The following is a 22186-nucleotide window of genomic DNA, read 5'->3' on the forward strand; positions in this document are numbered from 1 at the left end:
TTCGGTTGTCTATAAAATGAGCACTCTAATGGGGCCAGGTTAGGACCTTCAGAGCCCTCAAAACACCAGAGAGATTAGTGCCACTTCCTCTGATGCCTCAGGTAATTCAATAATAAAACAATATGACCCATAAAACATGAACACAACATTCACCCTGTGCTGAAATTCACAAAGCTTTTTTTTTTTTAAAGGTCCTCAGGGCAGAATAGGAAATGTTCACCAAACAGGAATGATTCTCATTTCCTTGGTCCTTGTGCTTTGCTTAGCCCTAAATCTGTGTTTAGTCATCCTGTTGGGAAATATTGCGTGAGCCAAAAAATGCGTTCCCTGAATGAACTTTTTTGGTCAACCCAATAGACGTGGATAATCCTATTTCCCCAGGCGGTTGAGAGAATTAAAGGAGATAATTAAGGTAAAAATTATCGAGAGGAAAGTGCCTGGCACATAATAGGTGCTTGGGACATAGGAGCTGTGGTTAGAAATTTTGGAAGGATTTTTCTCACTTTGTGTTGCCTTGAACTATTCATGTTGCTATAGTTTGTGGTTAATGGTTTGCTTCTATGAGATAGCAGTGCCCATAAGCTCTAGGTGGCAGCAGGAAAGAACAATAATCGGCTTCTTAATTTAGGGTCCTGTTTAGTGTGTGAGGACTAACATTTTTTTAATATATTGTATTTATTTTAAGGACTACTTTTTTTTTTGGCCATGCTGGGCAACCTGTGGGATCTTAGTTCCCTAACCAGGAATTGAACCCAGATCCTCAGCACTGAGAGCTCAGAATCCTAACCCCTGGTGTGCCAGGGGAGTCCTGGGACTAACATTTCTATTGCTTTGACTTCGTTCGTGATATTTATTTATTTGCCTCCGAAGGATGGTGTGTTTGTACTGCTCTAGGCATGTTTGAATTTCAGATCTTGCATTACCTAACAAAGACCCTAGTGCAGTACATTGAATGTGCTGCTGCTGCTGCGTCGCTTCAGTCGTGTCCAACTCTGTGCGAGCCCATAGACGGCAGCCCACCAGGCTCCCCCGTCCCTGGGATTCTCTAGGCAAGAACACTGGAGTGGGTTGCCATTTCCTTCTCCAATGCATGAAAATGAAAAGTGAAAGTGAAGTCGCTCAGTCATGTCCGACCCTCAGCGACCCCATGGACTGCAGCCTAGCAGGCTCCTCCATCCATGGGATTTTCCAGGCAAGAGTACTGGAGTGGGTTGCCATTTCCTTCTCCAATGCATGAAAGTGAAAAGTGAAAGTGAAGTCGCTCAGTCGTGTCCAACCCTCAGCGACCCCATGGACTACAGCCTACCAGGCTCCTCCGTCCATGGGATTTTCTAGGCAAAAGTACTGGAGTGAGGTGCCATTGCCTTCTCCGAGATTAAATGTAGTTATTGATAAATTGAAGTTTAAATCTATCATTTTTTTCTACGCGTTCCATCTCTTCTTTGTTTCTTTTCTTTCTTGCTTTCTTTGGATTAATCAAGTATTTTTATTATTCCACTTTCTCCTGGACTAGCTTGTTGGCATACATTTATTATTTTTATTCTCTAAGCAGTTACCCTAAAGATTATAGAATGCACCCATGATAAATCTTTACCAGTTTACTATAAATTAGTACTTGTCAGAGAAGGCAATGGCACCCCACTCCAGTACTCTTGCCTGGAAAATCCCATGGGCGGAGGAGCCTGGTAGGCCGCAGTCCATGGGGTCGCTAAGAGTCAGATACGACTGAGCGACTCCACTTTCTCTTTTCACTTTCATGCATTGGAGAAGGAAATGGCAACCCACTCCAGTGTTCTTGCCTGGAGAATCCCAGGGACGGGGGAGCCTGGTGGGCTGCCGTCTATGGGGTCACACAGAGTTGGACACGACTGAAGTGACCTAGCATAGCATAGCGTATTTGCCATGAAGTGATGGGACCAGATACTGTGATCTTAGTTTTTTGAATGACTCTATTCATATCATACATCAAAAATCAAAACTGTTACTCATTTACTAATTTACTCCCACCCACCCTTTTTTTTTAGGAAGACCAAGGACTGTTCCAGGCACTGGGGATACAGTGTCAAATTGGTCAGACAAGTTCCCTGCTCTCACAGAGTTGACATTCTAGATTGAGTTGCTCTTCAGTCTTAGGTGGCATTCATCAGTGGGTGACCCCAGATAGCTGGGTTAGATCTTCCAGCCATATAGATGGATCTCCTCCTGCTCTATTATCTCTATTATCTATTATCACAGCTCTATTATCTGTATTACTCTACTTTTTTATGATACAGTTTTAATGACCCAGCTAATATCTCAAAACTTTTCAATAAATTTTAGAATTTTAGATAAAATTAAGGCTGGTGGCTCAGAGGTTAAAGCATCTGCCTCCAATGTGGGAGACCTGGGTTTGATTCCTGGGTTGGGAAGATCCCCTGGAGAAGGAAATGGTAACCCACTCCAGTATTTTTGCCTGGAGAATCCCATGGATGGAGAAGCCTGGTAGGCTACAGTCCATGGGGTTGCAAAGAGTCGGATACGACTGAGCGACTTCACTTTTTTAAGGCCATCTTAGATGTGGGTTTGATCTCTGAGTTGGGAAGATCCCCTGGAGGAGGGCATGGCAACCCACTCCAGTATTCTTGCCTGAAGAATCCCATGGACAGAGTAGCCTGGCAGGCTACAGTCTATGGGGTTGCAGAGTCGGACACGACTGAAGTGACTTAGCAGCAGTACTTGTACTACTTCAAGGAGGATGCACAGTCCTTAGAATGTGTTTAGTTTATTTGTTCCTCTCTGCTCTTGAATTTACCCTTTTATGTTGCTCTTTCAGTTCAGTTCAGTTCAGTTGCTCAGTCGTGTCTGACTCTTTGCGACCCCATGAATGGCAGCACACGAGGCCTCCCTGTCCATCACAAACTCCCGGAGTTCACTCAGACTCACGTCCATCGAGTCAGTGATGCCATCCAGCCATCTCATCCTCTGTCGTCCCCTTCTCCTCCTGCCCCCAATCCCTCCCAGCATCAGAGTCTTTTCCAATGAGTCAACTCTTCGCATGAGGTGGCCAAAGTACTGGAGTTTCAGCTTCAGCATCATTCCCTCCAAAGAAATCCCAGGGCTGATCCCCTTCAGAATGGACTGGTTGGATCTCCTTGCAGTCCAAGGGACTCTCAAGAGTCTTCTCCAACACCTCAGTTCAAAAGCATCAATTCTTCAGCACTCAGCCTTCTTCACAGTCCAACTCTCACATCCATACATGACCACAGGAAAAACCATAGCCTTGACTAGATGAACCTTTGTTGGCAAAGTAATGTCTCTGCTTTTGAATATGCTATCTAGGTTGGTCCTAACTTTCCTTCCAAGGAGTAAACGTCTTTTAATTTCATGGCTGCAGTCACCATCTTCAGTGATTTTGGAGCCCCCAAAAAATAAAGTCTGACACTGTTTCCACTGTTTCCCCATGTATTTTCCATGAAGTGATGGGACCGGATGCCATGATCTTCATTTTCTGATTTTCATCCTCCTTGAATTTTTATGCTTCCAGAGTATTATTTTGTACTGCAAGTCTATTTGCTATAGTAATCTAAATTTTGTAGCAAAATTAAGTGGCAAGTGATCTTAATTTGTTTCATTTTGTCTTCATATTAGAAGGATTTTTGTTGGCATAGTATTCACATTGGCAGATAAAATTCCATTGTTTTCTGGTTTCCATCATTTCTGTTGAGAAGTCTTATTAGACCTTCTTTAAAAATAATTTGCCTTATTCCCCCTCTGACTGCTTTTGAAATTAGTATATTCTTACATGTGTGTAGTTTGACTGTGATATGCCCTGGAGTATTTTTCTCTGTGTTTATCCTGCTTCTGATTCACAGAGCTTCTTCATTGCTTTGGCTTGATGTCATTCATCAATCTTGAAGGGTTTTCAGTGAGTTTATCACTAAATATTGTTTCTAAGTTGTTCTCTCTCTCCTCTCCTCTGTGGTCCTATTACATGTATGTTAGACTTTACTTGATGTCCGATGTTTACTTTATGCTTTTTTAAAAACTTGTTTTCCAACCTTCTTTCTGAAATTTGTCTAGTGACTTACATCTCAGTTCATTCTTTTCTTCTGTTATATCCAATCTGTGCTTCAAAGGCTCTGCTGAGTTCTGAATTTCAGTTATAGTACTTTTCGGGTTTAGAATTTCCATTTGATTTTTTTTTTTTAAGGAATTCTAGTTCTCTAGTAGCATTTTCCATTGTAAATCTCTTTTCTTGATCACATTATCAAGGTTGTTGAGAAGTCCTTGCTTAGTTACTCTGATATCCGAATCTTATATATGAGTTTGGTTTTTTTGTCTTGGTTTTTGACTGTTTGGTTTTGTCTCTTGCATGCCTGTGTTTTTGTGACATGCTAAGCATTGTGCAGGAAAAATTTTTGGAAACTTTGGAAGATGACATCTTCCCCAAAAGAAAAGTTGCTCTTTGGCAAGTGGTGACAGTTGAGGCAAATCACTTTGATCTAATAAGAGATTTAAATGATTCAAAACAGGATCTATTTGGTTGGTCGTTACTCCAAGGGAGTGATTTTTCAGAGGTCTCATGAAAAGGCCGATTTGTTTACCAAGGAGTCTCATCTTGATGGACCGTGAACTCCAATTTTGTCTCCCTGGTACTGGGAGATTGCCAAATCTCTGCTTCATTCCTTGCCTTCTTAGCCACCACCTTTCTGCTTTGCTTCTCTGACTCTTACCCCACCCAGGTTAGGTTTCAGCAAACGTCTCAAAGGTAATGACTGTCAACGACGTCAGGCTGACTTCTCTGTGGTTCTCACATCTCTAAGCTCTTAGCTCCTTGGGTCCTAGCTGCCTTAGTAACCTGAACTCCAGTTTTTGTCTCCCCAGCTCATTGAGACTGGAAAACTCTAAGCTGCTTCTTTTTTCTTCTGTGCTTATAAATTGGCAAATGTCGTAACGGGAACAGTAGTTGAGGCCAGACTTAGCTCAGTCCACGTCTCACCTCTGGGACCCTGGGCCTTTGAGTCCTGCCTTAGTTGCCCTGCAATGTCTTCTTCTTGTTGTTCAGTCGCTCAGTCATGTCTGACTCTTTGCAGCCCCATGGACTGCAGCACGCCAGGCTTCCCTGCCCTTCACCAGCTCCCGGAGTTTGCCCAGGCTCTTGTCCATCGAGTCGGTGATGCCATCCAACCATCTCATCCTCTCTCACCCCTTCTCCTCCTACCTTCAATCTTTCCCAGCATCAGGGTCTTTTCAAATGAGTCAGCTCTTCGAATCAGGTGGCCAAAGTATTGGAGTTTCAGCTTCAACATCAGTCCTTCCAATGAACACCCAGGACTGATCTCCTTTAGGATGGACTGGCTGGATCTCCTTGCAGTCCAAGGGACTCTCAAGAGTCTTCTCCAACACTACAGTTCAAAAGCATCAATTTCTCTGTGCTCAGCTTTCTTTACAGTCCAACTCTCACATCCATACATGACTACTGGAAAAACCATAGCCTTGACTAGACAGACCTTTGTTGACAAAGTAATGTCTCTGCTTTTTAATATGCTATCTAGGTCGGTCATAACTTTCCTTCCAAGGAGTAAGCGTCTTTTAATTTCATGGCTGCAGTCACCATCTGCAGTGATTTTGGAGCCCAGAAAATAAAGTCAGCCACTGTTTCTACTGTTTCCCCGTCTCTTTGCATGAAGTGATGGGACTGGATGCCATGATCTTAGTTTTCTGAATGTTGCGCTTTAAGCCAACTTTTTCATTCTCCTCTTTCACTTTCATCAAGAGGCTTTTGAGTTCCTCTTCACTTTCTGCCATAAGGGTAGTGTCATCTGCATATCTGACAGTAATACTCAGTAAAAAAAAAAAAAAAAAACCATAAGCTATGGGACTGAGGCCAAAAGTGTCACATTGCTGTCTCTTTCCTCATCAGGCTTGTCTGATGGCACATAATCCATGGAGCTCAAACACAAAAGCCTGTAAGACCACGGGGAAATACAAGGAGATGGAAAAAGAAAGGTCAAATATAAGACACTAGGGAGTGGTGGGGACTGTGGCAAACGAGCTCATATGCCTTGGCCAAAGTGGGCAGCCAACTGATAGTTGCAATACAGAAACGGTCAGTATTCCTCTAATTCTTCAAGAGAAGCTGAAACTCTAGATTCTTATGTGAAATCACCTCATTTTTAAATATTGGCAACTACTTCAATATTTTTAAACCCTAAGAAGATGTAAAACAGTTCCTTACGTTTTTCACTGGGTTTGGTCATTTAGCTAACAATTTGCTGCTTTCCATACCCACACTCAGAGCATTTGTATGTCTAGAGACCAATGCAGTTTTTTACAACATTGTCTATTTTTTAACCTTCAATTATTTGCATATATAAAAAAGAATGAAGGGAATGAGTTTGGATAAAATGCAAATTTCTGACACCTACAGTCAGACAATAAGTTCAGTGTCTGCTATTTGCCACTCTCCACGCAATATGTTTTGATATATTAAAGAGATACAGAGGCCTCTTTCTGGAATGCCTTGTGGCATTTGAGGAACAAGAAAACCGGATCTCAGGACCCATGTATACATGGGAACACTTAGGACCCAAATGTTTATCAGCTAACAGAGAGACATAAACACTAGGAGCTAGTTTGTGTGGAATTTTCTCTTTTTATATGTGGTAGCACATATAAAGTACTTCCTATATGCAAGTCCTGGGATAAGTGATTTCTTTCTTTGTTATAAATTATTAAGTATTTTGGGCATGCAGAGATGTAGAGTAACCCTATGAGAGCTTCCCTGGTGGCTCAGTCAGTAAAGAATCCACCTGCAATTTGTGGGGAAGATCCCCTGGGAAATCCCATGGATGGAGGAGCCTGACAGGCCATAGTCCATGGGGTCACAAGAGTCGGACATAACACAGCGACTAAGCCACCACTTGTTGCTCAGTTGCTAAGTCATGTCTGACTCTTTGCGACCCTGTGCACTGCAGCATGCCAGGCTTCCCTGTCCTGCACTGTCTCCCGGAGCTTGCTCAAACTCATGTCCATTGAGTCGGTGATGCCATTCACACCTCATCCTCTGTCACCCCCTTCTCCTGCCCTCCACCACTTGCTTGTTAGAGGAAGCAACAAGCTTCCTTGTTTTTAGGGGGGTGGCAAACTTTTACTGCCAGATATGAAATATTTTCAGCTTTGTGGGTCTCTATGGCAACTACTCTATACAGAAATTGCAGCATAAAAGTAGCCGTGAAGGATACAGTAACCTGCCAAGCAGGGCTATGCTCCAAGAAAACTTTACTAATGGACACTGAAATTTGAATTTCACATCATTCTCACAGGTCATGAAATGCTATCCTTCTTAGGATTATTTTCAACCATTTAAAAATATGAAAGACATTCTTAGTTCATGGGTCACATAAAAACAGATAAGCTGGATTTGGATGGGTCAGAGTTTGTGTCAACCTCTGAACTACATTGTTGCAAACACAGTTGAAGCCCCAGGGTACCTCTTTCTAAATTTCATCCCCTGATGACCCCTAGCTAACCATTCTCCTGAAACAGGTGTCTATCCTTCCTATACATACGATTATCTTTTTTATTGATTGTACCTCTCCCTGAACAGTGTGTCATATTGATTTGTATACTTTTGAACTTCATAAGAATGGTATCGTATGTTGGGTACCCTCTGTCTCATTGCCCATGGCTTTGTCTGGCAAACTGTTCATCGTGCTGAGTGGGGCTCCAGGGCAATCTTCTTCATTGCTGTATTGTATTCCACTGTGAGACCTTTCTACCTGTATTCTTCATTCCTGTGGTAGAGAATGGGCATTTAGGTTGCTGCCTGGTAGGTCCTTTATTTGTGTCTCATCTCTTTGCATCTTCACCATGACCTTGTAATGGAGATACTGATAACCCCCATTGTTCAAATGAGAACACCTTTGACTTAGAGCCCTTTGGTTAACTCGTTCAAGGTACTGAGTAGTGAAGTGGAATTTGAATCCACAGTCTTTTCAGGATGGAATGTGAGTTCATAACCATGTTGCCATTGGTACACTGTGTTCTATTAACACAGTAACGATGGATCCTGCCAAGGATGACCTTGGATACTAATGTGCAGTGACTACCATAGCCTTTCTCTGAGGACGACTTGAATCAGTGTCACGTGTTATTGGTTGTAGTTCAGTCCTTTGAAAATTGCTGTGTTTGACGTTGTATACATTAATAAAAAACCTTACTCCCCGTATACATGATATCGTATGGTATTTGTCTTTCTCTTTCTGCCTTAGCTCACTTAGTATGACAATCTCTAGATCCATCCATGTTGTTGCAAATGACACATTTTTTATGGTTGAGCAGTATTCCATTGTGTGTGTGTGTGAACCACATCTTCTTCATCTGTTCATCTGTCGATGGACAGTTAGGTTGTCTCCGTGTCTTGGCTGCTGTAAACAGTGCTGCCGTGAACACAGACGATGCATGTATCTTTGAGAAGCAGACTCAGAGACAGGACAGACTTGTGGTTGTGGAAGGAGAGAATTGGGGGAGGGCTGGTTTGGGCGTTTAGGATTAGCAGATGTAAACTATTATGCATAGAATGGATAAACAATAAGTTCCTACTGTATACACAGGGAAACTATCTTCAATATCCTGTGATAACCATTATGGAAAATAATATGCCAAAGGATGTATATACGCCATACATATATATGTATATATATATATATAACTGAATCACTTTGCTGTACAGCAGAAATTGACACAAATTGTAAATCAACACAGAGAGCCCAGGCTGGTGCTCTGTGATGACCTAGAGGGGTGGGATAGGCAGGGGTGGGGAGCAGAGGGAGGTGCAAGAGGGAAGGGGTGTGTATATAATTATAACTGATTCCCATTGATGCATGGCAGAGACCACCACCACATTATAAAGCAATTATCCTGCAATAGAAAAAGTCAACCATACTTCAGTAAAATAAATTTTTTAAAAAAGAAACCGAATGAGGTTTGGGTTAGGGAATGACCTAACCAAAGTGGGGCTAGAAATTTAAGAATAAGTACTGACCTAGTGCAAGAGTTGGAGAAGGCAATGGCACCCCACTCCAGCACTCTTGCCTGGAACATCCCATGGACGGAGGAGCCTGGCGGGCTGCAGCCCATGGGGTCGAGAAGAGTCGGACATGACTGAGCGACTTCACTTTCACTTTTCACTTTCCTGCATTGGAGAAGGAAATGGCAACCCACGCCAGTGTTCTTGCCTGGAGAATCCCAGGGACGGGGGAGCCTGGTGGGCTGCCGTCTATGGGGTCACACAGAGTCGGACACGCCTGAAGCGACTTAGCAGCAGCAGCAGCAGTGCAAGAGTTATAAAATTTTTCATTAAAAAATGAGAATGACCCCGAGAGATTTGTCCCTTTTCTTTGCTGCCCTCTCCAACCCTCCCTGCGTAGCGTTTATCAAAATCCTGGGTAATTCAGGAGCTAGTGTATTCTTTCTTGATGGGGACTACAGTGCTGGGCTGAGTGCTCTGCTGCCAGAGGGACGTTTACATATCCATGACATCTTTTGAGCCTTCCTCCATTTGCATAAGTGACATGTAACACCACATTCAGTCTCTCTTAACTGCAGTCAACGCCACTTTCTCTCCATGCCTCTGGCTTGTAGGAATCCAAATTCAATCCTACCTCGCCACCTGTTTCTCTCTGCCTCTACTGGAAAGTCTCCCTGGCTCACTCCAGCTTAGTTAGATGACATTTAAAAGGCCCAAATATAATTTTTCTAATGGCAAAATACAGGAGGAAGGAGGGGAAAGTTTTAATCAAGTGGGTGTATTCTCTGGAGGGGAGCAAGTACTTCATTTCAATTCCTCATTTCCCTCTGATGAAAAGTTCAGTGAATTTTTATGATGTAGAATTTATAAGATGGCTGAGTTTAGGTAATCAGCTTTAATATTTATACTCTTAGGGAAAGAAATGGGAATCATTAGTAGGCATGCATAATTAATGAATAAATTATATTTCCCTTTGTTTTCTTGCAGGTACAAGGAAATGCTAGAACTACTGGTCTCAGCCAGCCTTACTGTAAACAGTGATCGTCCGGGTAAACTGAAGCCTAGCCGTGCTGACGCCGATGTCTGGACTCTGAGTGACAGAGAAGGTAGGCCTCCTGCTGTGTGCTTTAGCGGGCCTGGTGGTGGTTCCGTTCAGCCCACGGAACACGGTAAGAGACTGACAGCCTTAGACACGCATCCTCTCCCAAGTACCGTCATTACGACAACTTCTCTTCCCATCCAATTAGATTATTGACTCTGGACCAAAACTTTGTACTTTGCTAACAATTTTGTCTAGTCATTAAAGGTAAAAGTATGCTGGTTCGTGTTCTGAACTTCCTGTCTTGGTCTCCAGTTCCAAGAAATGCTGACACCTCCACAGGCACTAGTCAGTTTCAGGTTCCAGGCCCGGCCCCGGGTGTGTCCTGCAGGCTCTGGGGCTGGACCTCTCCTACCACCGCCCCATCCAAGCAGGCATCCTGTTTACGGGGGGTTGACGTTGGGACAACAAGTCATCTGGCTTTTGCTTTCAGGTCGGGTTGGAGTCAAGGAAGCAGAGGAGAGTTAAGCTGTTTAAAAAATTATTGGCAAATGATGCAGTCGGACGAGTTTTCACTAGAACAATTCCAGCTATTGTTTGCACTGTTTGGGATCTGTCAGCCTTCCTGGTAAAGCTCAGAGTTACTTAGCAAAAGGCATTAAGCTATTATGTTTAACCATTGAGCTTAACCCTTTGTTTGAGCAGCTTTGAGATTTGCTGCTGGTTTTCCAAGACCCCTGGCTGTCTCTCCTTCATTGTTTGTGTTTGAGGCCAGTTCGTGGGGACACAGTGCTATGTAATTGTCATGGAAAACCAAAGAGACAGGGTTCTAGTTGAATATAACATCAGAAGGAATTTGCTTTTAAGCAACTCCAGGCTTTGGGGAGTGATTACTGCTGTCACCAAGACAGCAGTCAGTAATGTCTTACATGCTGGTTGTGAAGCTGAAACAGCCTTGCTGAAAGTACCATCAAGAGAGTCTGGGCTCCTGTGCCAAAGCTACATAGTAGACCAACACAGCCTCGTTCCTCCCAGGCCTGTGGAGCATCTGGATAAGCCACCCTGAGCTCTTTGAGAGTTTGAGATAATTTCCGGAACCCTGTTCAAAGACCGTCTTCCTTTTCCTTCAGCCTGAAGGCACCAGTCAACTAAAGACTCTTCATTTCAGAGCCAGTAGCAACAGAAAAGGACATAGACTGCTGAGAGGGGAGGATCCCAGACTGACTCCCAGCCAAGTGACCTTGGGCAAATGGCTCAACCTTCCTGGGCCTCAGCTGTCTCACCTGTCAAATGGAGAGCTGGGAAACATGACCACTTCATAGGGTGCTTACTGCAGGGATCAAATGAGGTGATGTTGTGTAAAAGGTTAGTCCTTCAGTTGTGTCTGACTCTTTGCTAGCCCATAGACTTTAGCCCGCTGGGCTCCTCAGTCCATGGGATTCTCCAGGCATGGATACTGGAGTGGGTAGCCATTCCCTTCTCCAGGGGATCTCGCCAACCCAGAGGTCAAACCTCAGTCTCATGTATTACAAGCAGATTCTTTACCGTCTGAGCCACCCGATTGGAAGTGTGATAAATAAACTTACGTCCATTGAATTAAATAGCCACAACGGGGACTTCCCCGGAAGTCCAGTGGGTTAAGACTCTGCACTTCCAATGCAGAGGACTCGGGTTTGATCCCTGGTCAGGGAACTATCACGTCCCACATACCACACAACATGGCCAAAGAGAAAAGAACAGATAGTCACAGTGGACTCAAACCCGTGCTTGCAAACTTGGCAGCTCACAGCCAAGCCTGGCCCTCAGGTACGTCTTTGTCTGATTTATACTGTGTTTTAAATAAAGGTAACTTGTAAAAATTGAGAGAGTGTGCATAAAAATCTAGATTTCTAGTTTCTCTGGAGATGCCGAATGCTCTAGAAGTGCTGGGCCTCTGTCCCCACCAGGGAACCTGGCTGCCACCACTGGGGACTGAGGGGCAGCTGTGGCGAATGTGACTGCCACCCCCTCTTGCCCTTTGTTTTTGTGAGCATCTATTCCGTCTCAGGCCCTGTTCAAAACAATAGAAATCTAAATGAATCCTCCTTCTCCTCCATCACTGTCAGAGCAAACCCTTGGCACCTGCTATGTGTCAGGCATTAATGTGTATTAACACTTTAGTGTCTGTAACTCTAAGAAGTGGACACTTGTTTTACAGGTGAGACACAGGTTGCTGCTGCTAAGTCGCTTCAGTCGTGTCCGACTCTGTGCAACCCCATAGACGGCAGCCCACCAGGCCCCCGTCCCTGGGATTCTCCAGGCAAGAACACTGGAGTGGGGTGCCATGTCCTTCTCCACAGGTTAAGTGGCTTGATTGAGATGACAGTTTAGTGATTGCCAAATTTGAAACTACGTAAACAGAATGGGCGGAGAAGGCAATGGCACCCCACTCCAGTACTCTTGCCTGGAAAATCCCATGGACGGAGGAGCCTGGTAGGCTGCAGTCCATGGGGTCACTAAGAGTCGGACACGACTGAGTGACTTCACTTTCACTTTTCACTTTCCTGCATTGGAAGGAAATGGAACCCACTCCAGTGTTCTTGCCTGGAGAATCCCAGGGACGGGGGAGCCTGGTGGGCTTCCGTCTATGGGGTCGCACAGAGTCGGACACAACTGAAGTGACTCAGCAGCAGCAGCAGCAAACAGAATGGGAAAGACTAGAGATCTCTTCAAGAAAATTAGAGATACCAAGGGAACATTTCATGCAAAGATGGGCTCGATAAAGGACAGAAATGGTATCGACCTAACAGAAGCAGAAGATATCAAGAAGAAGTAGCAAGAATACACAGAAGAACTGTACAAAAAAGATCTTCATGACCCAGATAATCACGATGCTGTGATCACTGACCTAGAGCCAGACATCCTGGAGTGTGAGGTCAAGTGGGCCTTAGAAAGCATCACTACAAACAAAGCTAGTGGAGGTTATGGAATTCCAGTTGAGCTATTTCAAGTCCTGAAAGATGATGCTGTGAAAGTGCTGCACTCAATATGCCAGCAAATTTGGAAAACTCAGCAGTGGCCATAGGACTGGAAAAGGTCAGTTTTCATTCCAATCCCAAAGAAAGGCAATGCCAAATAATGCTCAAACTACTGCACAGTCTCACTCATCTCACACGCTAGTAAAGTAATGCTCAAAATTCTCCAAGCCAGGCTTCAGCAATATGTGGACCATGAACTTCCTGATGTTCAAGCTGGTTTTAGAAAAGGCAGAGGAACCAGCGATCAAATTGCCAACATCGGCTGGATCATGGAAAAAGCAAGAGAGTTCCCGAAGAACATCTATTTCTGCTTTATTGACTATGCCAAAGCCTTTGACTGTGTGGATCACAATAAACTGTGGAAAATTCTGAAAGAGATGGGAATACCAGACCACCTGATCTGCCTCTTGATAAATCTGTTTGCAGGTCAGGAAGCAACAGTTAGAACTGGACATGGAACAACAGACTGGTTCCAAATAGGAAAAGGAGTATGTCAAGGCTGTATCTTGTTACCCTGCTTATTTAACTTATATGCAGAGTACCTCATGAGAAACGCTGGACTGGAAGAAACACAAGCTGGAATCAAGATTGCAGGGAGAAATATCAATAACCTCAGATATGCAGGTGACAACACCCTTATGGCAGAAAGTGAAGAGGAACTAAAAAGCCTCTTGATGAAAGTGAAAGTGGAGAGTGAAAAAGTTTATTTAAAGCTCAACAGTCAGAAAACGAAGATTATAGCATCCGGTCCCATCACTTCATGGGAAATAGATGGGGAAACAGTGGAAACAGTGTCAGACTTTATTTTTCTGGGCTCCAAAATCACTGCAGATGGTGACTGCAGCCATGAAATTAAAAGACGCGTACTCCTTGGAAGGAAAGTTATGACCAACCTAGATAGCACATTGAAAAGCAGAGACATTACTTTGCCAACAAAGGTTCATCTAGTCAAGGCTATGGTTTTTCCTGTGGTCATGTATGGATGTGAGAGTTGGACTGTGAAGAAGGCTGAGTGCTGAAGAATTGATGCTTTTGAATGTGGTGTTGGAGAAGACTCTTGAGAGTTCCTTGGACTGCAAGGACATCCAACCAGTCCATTCTGAAGAAGATCAGCCCTGGGATTTCTTTGGAGGGAATGATGCTGAAGCTGAAACTCCAGTACTTTGGCCACCTCATGCGAAGAGTTGACTCATTGGAAAAGACTCTGATGCTGGGAGGGATTGGGGGCAGAAGGAGAAGGGGACGACAGAGGATGAGATGGCTGGATGGCATCACTGACTCGTTGGACATGAGTCTGGGTGAACTCTGGGAGTTGGTGATGGACAGGAAGGCCTTGCGTGCTGCCATTCATGGGGTCGCAAAGAGTCGGACACGACTGAGTGACTGAACTGAACTGAACTGAATCAGACTCCAGGGCGTCCCGGATGGCAGAGTGGTAAAGAATATGCCTGCCAGTGCAGGAGACACAGGTTCAACCCCTGGGTCAGGAGGATCCCCTGGAGAAGGAAATGGCCGCGCACGGCAGTATTCTTGGTTATGAACCCGTTTTAGAGATGTGGAACTTGAGGCTTGGGGAGTTGAGTAACTGGCTTAAAGTCACACAGCTCGTGGTAGGGCCAGGAATTAAACCCAGTCCCCTGGCTCCAGTCTCTGCTTCTAAACTCAAGATCTTAAGGGTCTTCAGACCCCAGATGTTCACCCCTCACCCCCAGTGGTAGTACCCACAAACACCTCGTCTCTCTCCTTTTTTGGGACTTGGAGCTGTCTGCACCCTTTCCAATGCCGGGGGGAGCGGGCGGGGTAGGGTCAGCGGGGGCCAAGAGAAAGACTTTGGGAGTCAGCAAAGGGGCAGAGAGAGGTTGCTTCCAAATTCAGACCAGGCAGGGCTGGCAGGGTCAGTTTACACACACACACACCCACACACACACACCCACACACACCCACACACACACACACACACGCACACAGACAATGTACACATGTTTCTTTCTCTTGATTATTGGTGTGGGCAGCGAGCTCTGGGACTCAGCAGGGGACATTCCACTCTAGCTATGGCCTCAAGTGTCAGACTCAGCTACTCTTCCTGCCCGACCTCTGGTCTCCCTCCTCCTGGGCCCACCCCTTCTGTTACAGAGTGACCACCAAGATCCGCCCCAAAGGAGGACCCCAGGAGACATGGGCCACAAGGCCTACACTCCAGGAGGTCTGGAGGGGAAACTCGAACCCAAGAAACCCCCCAAGGCTCCCATTGTGTTTCCTACTTTTAAGTCCTACCTTTTTAAAGTCCCTGGTCTAGTGGCCTAATCTCTTGGGGACTCATTTGCCTCTTCTGTTAAGTAGAATAATTAGTCCACCAAGCTCATGGTTGATGTGAGGTTGAAATGACTTAAAACATGGAGAGGGCTTGGTGTTTTTAAAAAGTATAGAATCAGATCTAAATTCCTTACTCTTGGCCGGGGGCTCTGCTTTGTGACCCTGGCAGCCTCTCAGGCTGGACTCCACCCCATTGCCCCTGCCATGGCGCCCAGCCCCTGGCCTTGTTTCTTTTGCTGTAACTGACAAGTCTGATTCTGCCCTCAGGGCCTTCACATGTGCTGTTCCTCTGCTTGGACCAGGTTTCCTCCCATCCCAGGACCATCACTTCATCCTTCAGTTCTTAGCAGAGAGGTCTTTCCTTTCAGAAGTAATCATTTGTTTATTCATTCATTTATTCATTCAAGAAGTGTTTTCCTCAAGCACATGCCCAGCATTGTGGAAGTTCTAGGAAGGAAATACAAAATCTTTGCCTCCTGGAGCCTAACCCGGGGTGCTGGTAGGGCGAGGGTCTGATGGTAACAGTAGATAAGAAAGATATATAGCATGTGGATGGTGCCACACACTGTGCTGGGGGGGCAGAAAGCAAGGTGGGATAAGAAATGCAGGGACATGGGATTGCAGTTCTTGTTAGGGGCACTAGAAATAATGTCACTGGGAAGGGAACACTTGAAGAAGGACCTGGAAGAGCAAGTTCCCTGGCCATCCAGCGGTTAAGAATCCTCCTTGTAACACAGGGGACTTGGGTTTGATCCTGGTCAAAGAAGTGAGATTCCACATGTCTTGGAGCAACTAAGCCTGTGCACTGCAATGAAAGGTCCCACATGATGCGATGAAGATCCCGTGTGCCATAACTAAGGCCCAACACAGCCAAATAAATAGATTAATTTAAGGACGAAAAAAAAAAAAAGACCTGAAGGAGGTGTGCGAGAGCACTTCATGGTGACAGAGAGGAAGAGCCTTAGGAGCAGAGGAAATAGCATGTGCAAAGGTCCTGAGGCAGCAACTGTCCCAGAGCACGTGAGGAGCAATAAGGAGGTTGGTGTGGCTGGAGCCCAGTGAGCAAGGGACCGGTGGCAGGGAGACGAGGTCAGAGAGGCACCCAGGATCAGACTCCGTGAACCCTTGGAAGGACTTGGCTTCTACCCTGAGTGAGATGGGAGCTATGGGAGGGCTGAGAGCAGATGAGAGATGATCTAGTCTACGTTGACAGGATCCTTCAGGCTGCATGTGAGACAGGACCGGGGATGCACACAATGGGAGTCCAGGAGCTAAAGAAGAAACGTTACAGCAACCCAAGTGAGAGGCCACGGTGGCTTCGATGCGGTGGTGGTGGTGGAGGGGAGAACAGGTCAGGTTCTGCAGCAGGTTGAGGGGGAAGTCAGCAGAACATCCGGCCATGCTGTTCTGTTTATTTTGTTTGTATTCCTGCTCCCTGCCTGGCGTGTTGTGTTTGCTCCCTTGCTTTTTGTTTGCCCTTCCACCAGAATGTAAGTTCTCTGAAGGCAGATCTTACCTACTTATTTGCTTACATATCTGCTGAGAACAAGGTATGATGCATAGTAAGTGCTTTAAAAATACTTGTCAATAGAAAACAAACTTACAGTTACCAAAGCGGGGCAGGGCAGGGATAAATTAGGAGTTTGGGATTAATACATACTACTATACATAAATTACTCCTTGGAAGGAAAGTTATGACCAACCTAGATAGCATATTGAAAAGCAGAGACAATACTTTGCCAACAAAGGTCCATCTAGTCAAGGCTATGGTTTTGCCAGTGGTCATGTATGGATGTGAGTTGGACTGTGAAGAAAGCTGAGCGCCAAAGAATTGATGCTTTTGAACTGTGGTGTTGGAGAAGACTCTTGAGAGTCCCTTGGACTGCAAGGAGATGCAACCAGTCCATTCTAAAGGAGATCAGTCTTGGGTGTTCTTTGGAAGGAATGATGCTAAAGCTGAAACTCCAGTACTTTGGCCACCTCACGTGAAGAGTTGACTCATTGGAAAAGACTCTGATGCTGGGAGGGATTGGGGGCAGGAGGAAAAGGGGATGACGGAGGATGAGATGGCTGGATGGCATCACCAACTTGATGGACGTGAGTCTGAGTGAACTCCGGGAGTTGGTGATGGACAGGGAGGCCTGGAGCGCTGCAATTCATGGGGTCACAAAGAGTCGGACACAACTGAGCGACTGAACTGAACTGAACTATATATAAAGCAGATAAATAACAAGCACCTACTGTATAGCACAGAGAACTATACTCAATATCTTGGGTTTTTAAATTAATTAATTAATTTCAATGCTCCATGTCTTAGTTGCAACACATAGGATCTAGTTCCCTGACCAGGGATCAAACCTCGAACTCCTGCATTGGGCGTGTGGAGTCTTAACCACTGGACCACCAGGGAAGTCCCAGTAGGCTTTTTTTTTTTGGCTGTGCTGCATGGCCTGCGGGATCTTAGTTCCCTGACTAGGGATCGAACCCACATATGCTGCAGTGAAAGAGCAGTCTTAACCTCTGGACCACCAGGGAAGTCCCAGTAGGCTTTTTTTTTTTTGGCTGTGCTGCATGGCCTGCGGGATCTTAGTTCCCTGACTAGGGATCGAACCCACATATGCTGCGGTAAAGAGCAGTCTTAACCTCTGGACCACCAGGGAAGTGCCTATAGCCAATATCTTGCAATAACCTATAACGAAAGAAAATCTGGATCACTTTGCTGTACACTTGAAACATTGCAAACCAACTATACCTCAGTTCTTTAAAATGATACTCACCATGTTTAAAAAGAAGAAGAAATAGTTGTAAAAGGAATCAAGACAGGAGACACAGCATTCTGCAAGACTATAGGATGTGGGGATTAAATGAGCTCCACCCTCCATGATCTCACAGCCTTAGCACAAGCTGTGTCGCCTGTCTGCAGCGCCCTCCCTTGCTGCTGCTGCTTTTTTTTTTAAAGACAATTCAGTTTCTGATCACCAGGTAACACAGTCCTTATAAAAAAACTTGAATGCTAGGCCAAATTCCCCTTTGCTGCATTTACCCAATCTTAGTGGTTTCCTCCCCTCCCCAGAAGTAACTACTGTTATCAGTGTTTTGTGTTCCTGTTATTGAAGATTTCTTCTATGTCTAACATGTGCATAAATGTATATTTCTGTAATTTAAGGAGATACGTTTATGTTCTCACATTCTCCAGTGCATCTAAGTCACCTTGGAAGTTCTGTTGGCACACCGGTTGCAGGGCCCCATTCCCACATTTCTGCTTCTGTCATGGTTTGGGGCTGGGGCCCAAGAATTTGCATTTCTAGCAATTCCCAGACAATGCTGATGTTACCAGTCCAAGGACCATGCTTTGGGAACCAGGCTCCAGGACATTGGGGCCTGGTTGCGCATTGGACTCTCCTGGGAAGTCTTTTGGTAAAAATTTAATGCAAATGTCCAGATCTTACCCCCAAGGAGTCTGATTTAGTTGTTCAGAAATGTGACCCAGGTGGTGAGGTTGTTTTTTTTTTTTTTGGCTGCCCCACGAGGCATGTGGGATCTAAGTTCTCCTGACCAAGGATCGAACCCCACCCGCTGCATTAGAAGCATAATAGTGTCTTAATCACTGGACTGCCAGAGAAGTCCTGAGATGTTTTTAAAGCTCTCCAAATGCAGCCAGTTTTATGCACCCAAGGTTAATAACCCCTGCTCTAGATGTCTACTTCAGGACAAAGACAATTTTTTATTCCTACATATGTATTTAAATTTCTGTTCCTAATTAGCACACAGCTCAGTGCCTGACTTATGGTAGATCCTTAAAAATTACTTATGGTTGGGTGAGTGAGTGAGTGAATGGAGGTGAAGTGGATGCTTGGTTAGGTGGATGGGTGGGTGGTGGATAAATAGAGTAGCCTACGGGCTTCCCAGGTGAGGCTAGTGGTAAAGAACCTGCCTGTCAATTCAGGAGACATAAGAGATGCAAGTTTGACCCCTGGGTGGGGAAGATTCCCTGGAGGAGGGCATGGCAGTCCACTCTACTGTTTCTTGCGGAATATCCCGTGGACAGAGGAGCCTGGCAGCCTTCAGTCCGTGGGGTCACACAGAGTTAGACAGGACTGAAGTGACTTAGCACGAGGAACCATGGATAACTTCAGGTTGATATTGGTTTTGAGAATAAGATGTTCTGGGGAATAAAAGAGATAAGGCCCATGCAGTCCTTAGCAGCATGCCTGGCTTGTAGGAACCACTTGAGAAATAGAAGCTATCGTTCGTTACAATTTAAGGCAAAATTGGATTTGAATTTTATCCCGTCTTCTGGAAGGAGGAGGGAAAAAGTTATGGAACTAAGGAAGCAAAGCTGAATCAAGAAAAAAGAAAAAACTTTTTTTCTTCTAAAATGCAGACACATTTTGCAAAAGCTGAGACTATAATCTCATTAAGTGTTTCCTTGGAGAGGTGAAGTCACCGCCCTGTGAAACAAGCAGCTGTCAGATGCACTCAGGCCGCCTGCGCCGCCTCTGCCCCGGGGTGATGTGGTTTCATTTCCAGTTTCAGTCACCGGTTCTAGCCAGGGGCTGGCAGGTTTTCCTTCATTTCCCCCAAGCCAGGTTGAGCTGCCCAGAGCTTTGCCTGGGTCTGGCCGGGGGAGGCACAGATCAACCTGACCTTTGGCATTTTGAAGCCTTTTTCAGCGGGCTTCCTGGGGGGGCCTGTGCCCCCAGAACGACCTCCTCTACCTGCGTGGTGCACACGCTGGCCTCCTCATACAGTGCTCCCTCCTGCTGTCTCTGCCCCTGGTCTCAGTGCCGCTTAAAGCACCCACAGGAGGGAGATGAGCTGATGAAATTTACAGGCACGCACCTTCGGCAGCACAGACCGGCCTCAAGACATCTCGCATTATCTCATCTCATGGGGATCAGTTGGAAGTGGCCCCTGGGGCCCAATTAGGCAACATAATAGTGGTGGCTGCCTTCAGAATCATTAGTTTCTTAATCCTCCCAGTGAAAGGAGAGGTAAAAAAAAAAAATGTGGGGACACTCAAATTGGGCTTACAATGGAAGTCGATTAAGCGAGAGCCTCAGGAGAATAGAAAGCTAATAATAGCTCCTCTGTGTTGATCAGTTACCATTTGGTAGGTACCTGCTTTGCAGCAGCCCTACAGGGATGAGATGGTGCCCCATTTTGTGGATGTGGAAACTGAGGTTTAGGGAAAGGAAGCGATGGACCCAGGGCCATACAGTTACAGTGCAGCAGAGTCAGGATTTGAATTTGACCCCTTAGCCCATGTACTTTCTTTGGAAGGAACAATAAGACAACAAATTATGAGACTTGAGTTGTAAATCTGGTCCACAGTGGGTGCATGGTAAGCACTGTTGAATGAATGAACCCACCGGTCTGTCCGTGGGTAAGTTACATCACACAGTCACACACACACAGTCACACACTACCTGTGTGTCCACACACACAGACTCCAGCTCTAGTTTCCTCATATTCCATTAGATCATTTCTATTCCCTTCTTGGCCCCGGTATGCATTTGCTTTGTGACTTCTGGAATGAAGATTTATTTTTATGAAGCCAGAGCTGGGACTTCCTAGTAATTTGCAATTCCTTATGAGCCTGTGGTCTAAACTCTCACTACTCGGAGTGGGGTTTCCGGGCCTGCCGTGTCAGCGTCACCTGGGAGCTTCCTTGACCTACAGACTCGCAATCTGCATTTTAATAAGATCCCCGGGCGAATCCTATGCATAGTCACGGTCCAGGTGATCTTCTCTGTATCCGTGCCTTCTTCTGCACCTTGGTACAATTATAATTAAGTTCTTTACCTGTGTATTTGTTTACCATCAGTCTCCCCTGCTAAGTGGAGGGTGGCTCAGACAGTAAAGTATCCACCTGCAATGCAGGAGACCCAAGTTCAGTCCCTGGGTTGGGAAGATCCCCTGGAGAAGGGAATGGCTACCCGCTCCAGTATCCTTGCTTGGAGAATCCCGTGGACAGAGGAGCCTGGTGGGCTGCAGTCCATGGAGTCACAAAAAGTCGGACACGACTGAGTGACAGACACTTCCACTCTCACTCCCCTGCTAAACTGGAGTGTCCATGAGTACAGGAACCCTGACTGGTTTTGTTGATTCTTGTAACCCATTACCTACCACATGCCTGGCATGTGGAAGGTGGTGAATGAATGAATGAGATCACCCTGAGGCTCTGGCTATCTGTTTAGCTAATCCTTCTCCCTTCACCCGTAGGAAGAAGGGACTTAGAGCTTTCAATTCACAAATGAAGGAGGCTCTCCACCCCTCCCTTGAGAGCCAGCTGCCCCAGTTTCTGTGTTAACCACATCCCTCGGAGACACGTCATGAAGCTTGGCGTAAATAGATTTGGCTACGGTGAGTCAGGTCACCAGGGCTGTTTTTACCACTGGCAGCCTGGATTTAGTGCTAGTGCTAAGTCACGTCCCACTCTTTGCAACACTATGGACCATAACCTGCCAGGCTCCTCTGTCCCTGGGATTCTCCAGGCAAGAGTACTGGAGTGGGTTGCCATTTCCTCCTCTAGGGGATCTCCTCAACCCAGGGATCGGACCCACATCTCAGGCGTCTCCTGCATTGGCAGGCAACTTCTTTACCACTAGTGCCACCTGGGAATACCCAACGTGGATATAAGTCACCATCAACGTGGATATAAGTTGCCATCAGTGATTCTGCCATTGCCCCCAGTCTTGTCCACCATGCCATGTTCAGCGGCATGGCCAAGTCTGAGAACAGAACACTGTAGTCAGTAGGAAGGGCATCTCCACCTTCCAGACTCTGGATCCCACCAGCATCAAA

The 22186-nt window shown here is 45.6% G+C and overlaps 1 protein-coding gene across 5 annotated transcripts in view; it reads left to right on the forward strand.

The window, feature by feature from the left end:
• The window catches only part of EYA2 (EYA transcriptional coactivator and phosphatase 2), a 264116-nt gene that overhangs the window by 77231 nt on the left and 164699 nt on the right, over window positions 1–22186 (forward strand). For 3 of the 5 annotated variants that reach the window (XM_010811532.4, XM_010811531.4, XM_059892762.1), the window contains exon 2: window positions 9998–10116. In XM_010811532.4, the coding sequence (XP_010809834.1) occupies window positions 10008–10116 (109 nt within the window). In that variant the 5' untranslated portion in view covers window positions 9998–10007. 5 annotated transcript variants of the gene reach the window in all.

The sequence above is a fragment of the Bos taurus genome, chromosome 13, assembly GCF_002263795.3.
Source record: "Bos taurus isolate L1 Dominette 01449 registration number 42190680 breed Hereford chromosome 13, ARS-UCD2.0, whole genome shotgun sequence".
NCBI classification, from domain to species: domain Eukaryota; kingdom Metazoa; phylum Chordata; class Mammalia; order Artiodactyla; family Bovidae; genus Bos; species Bos taurus.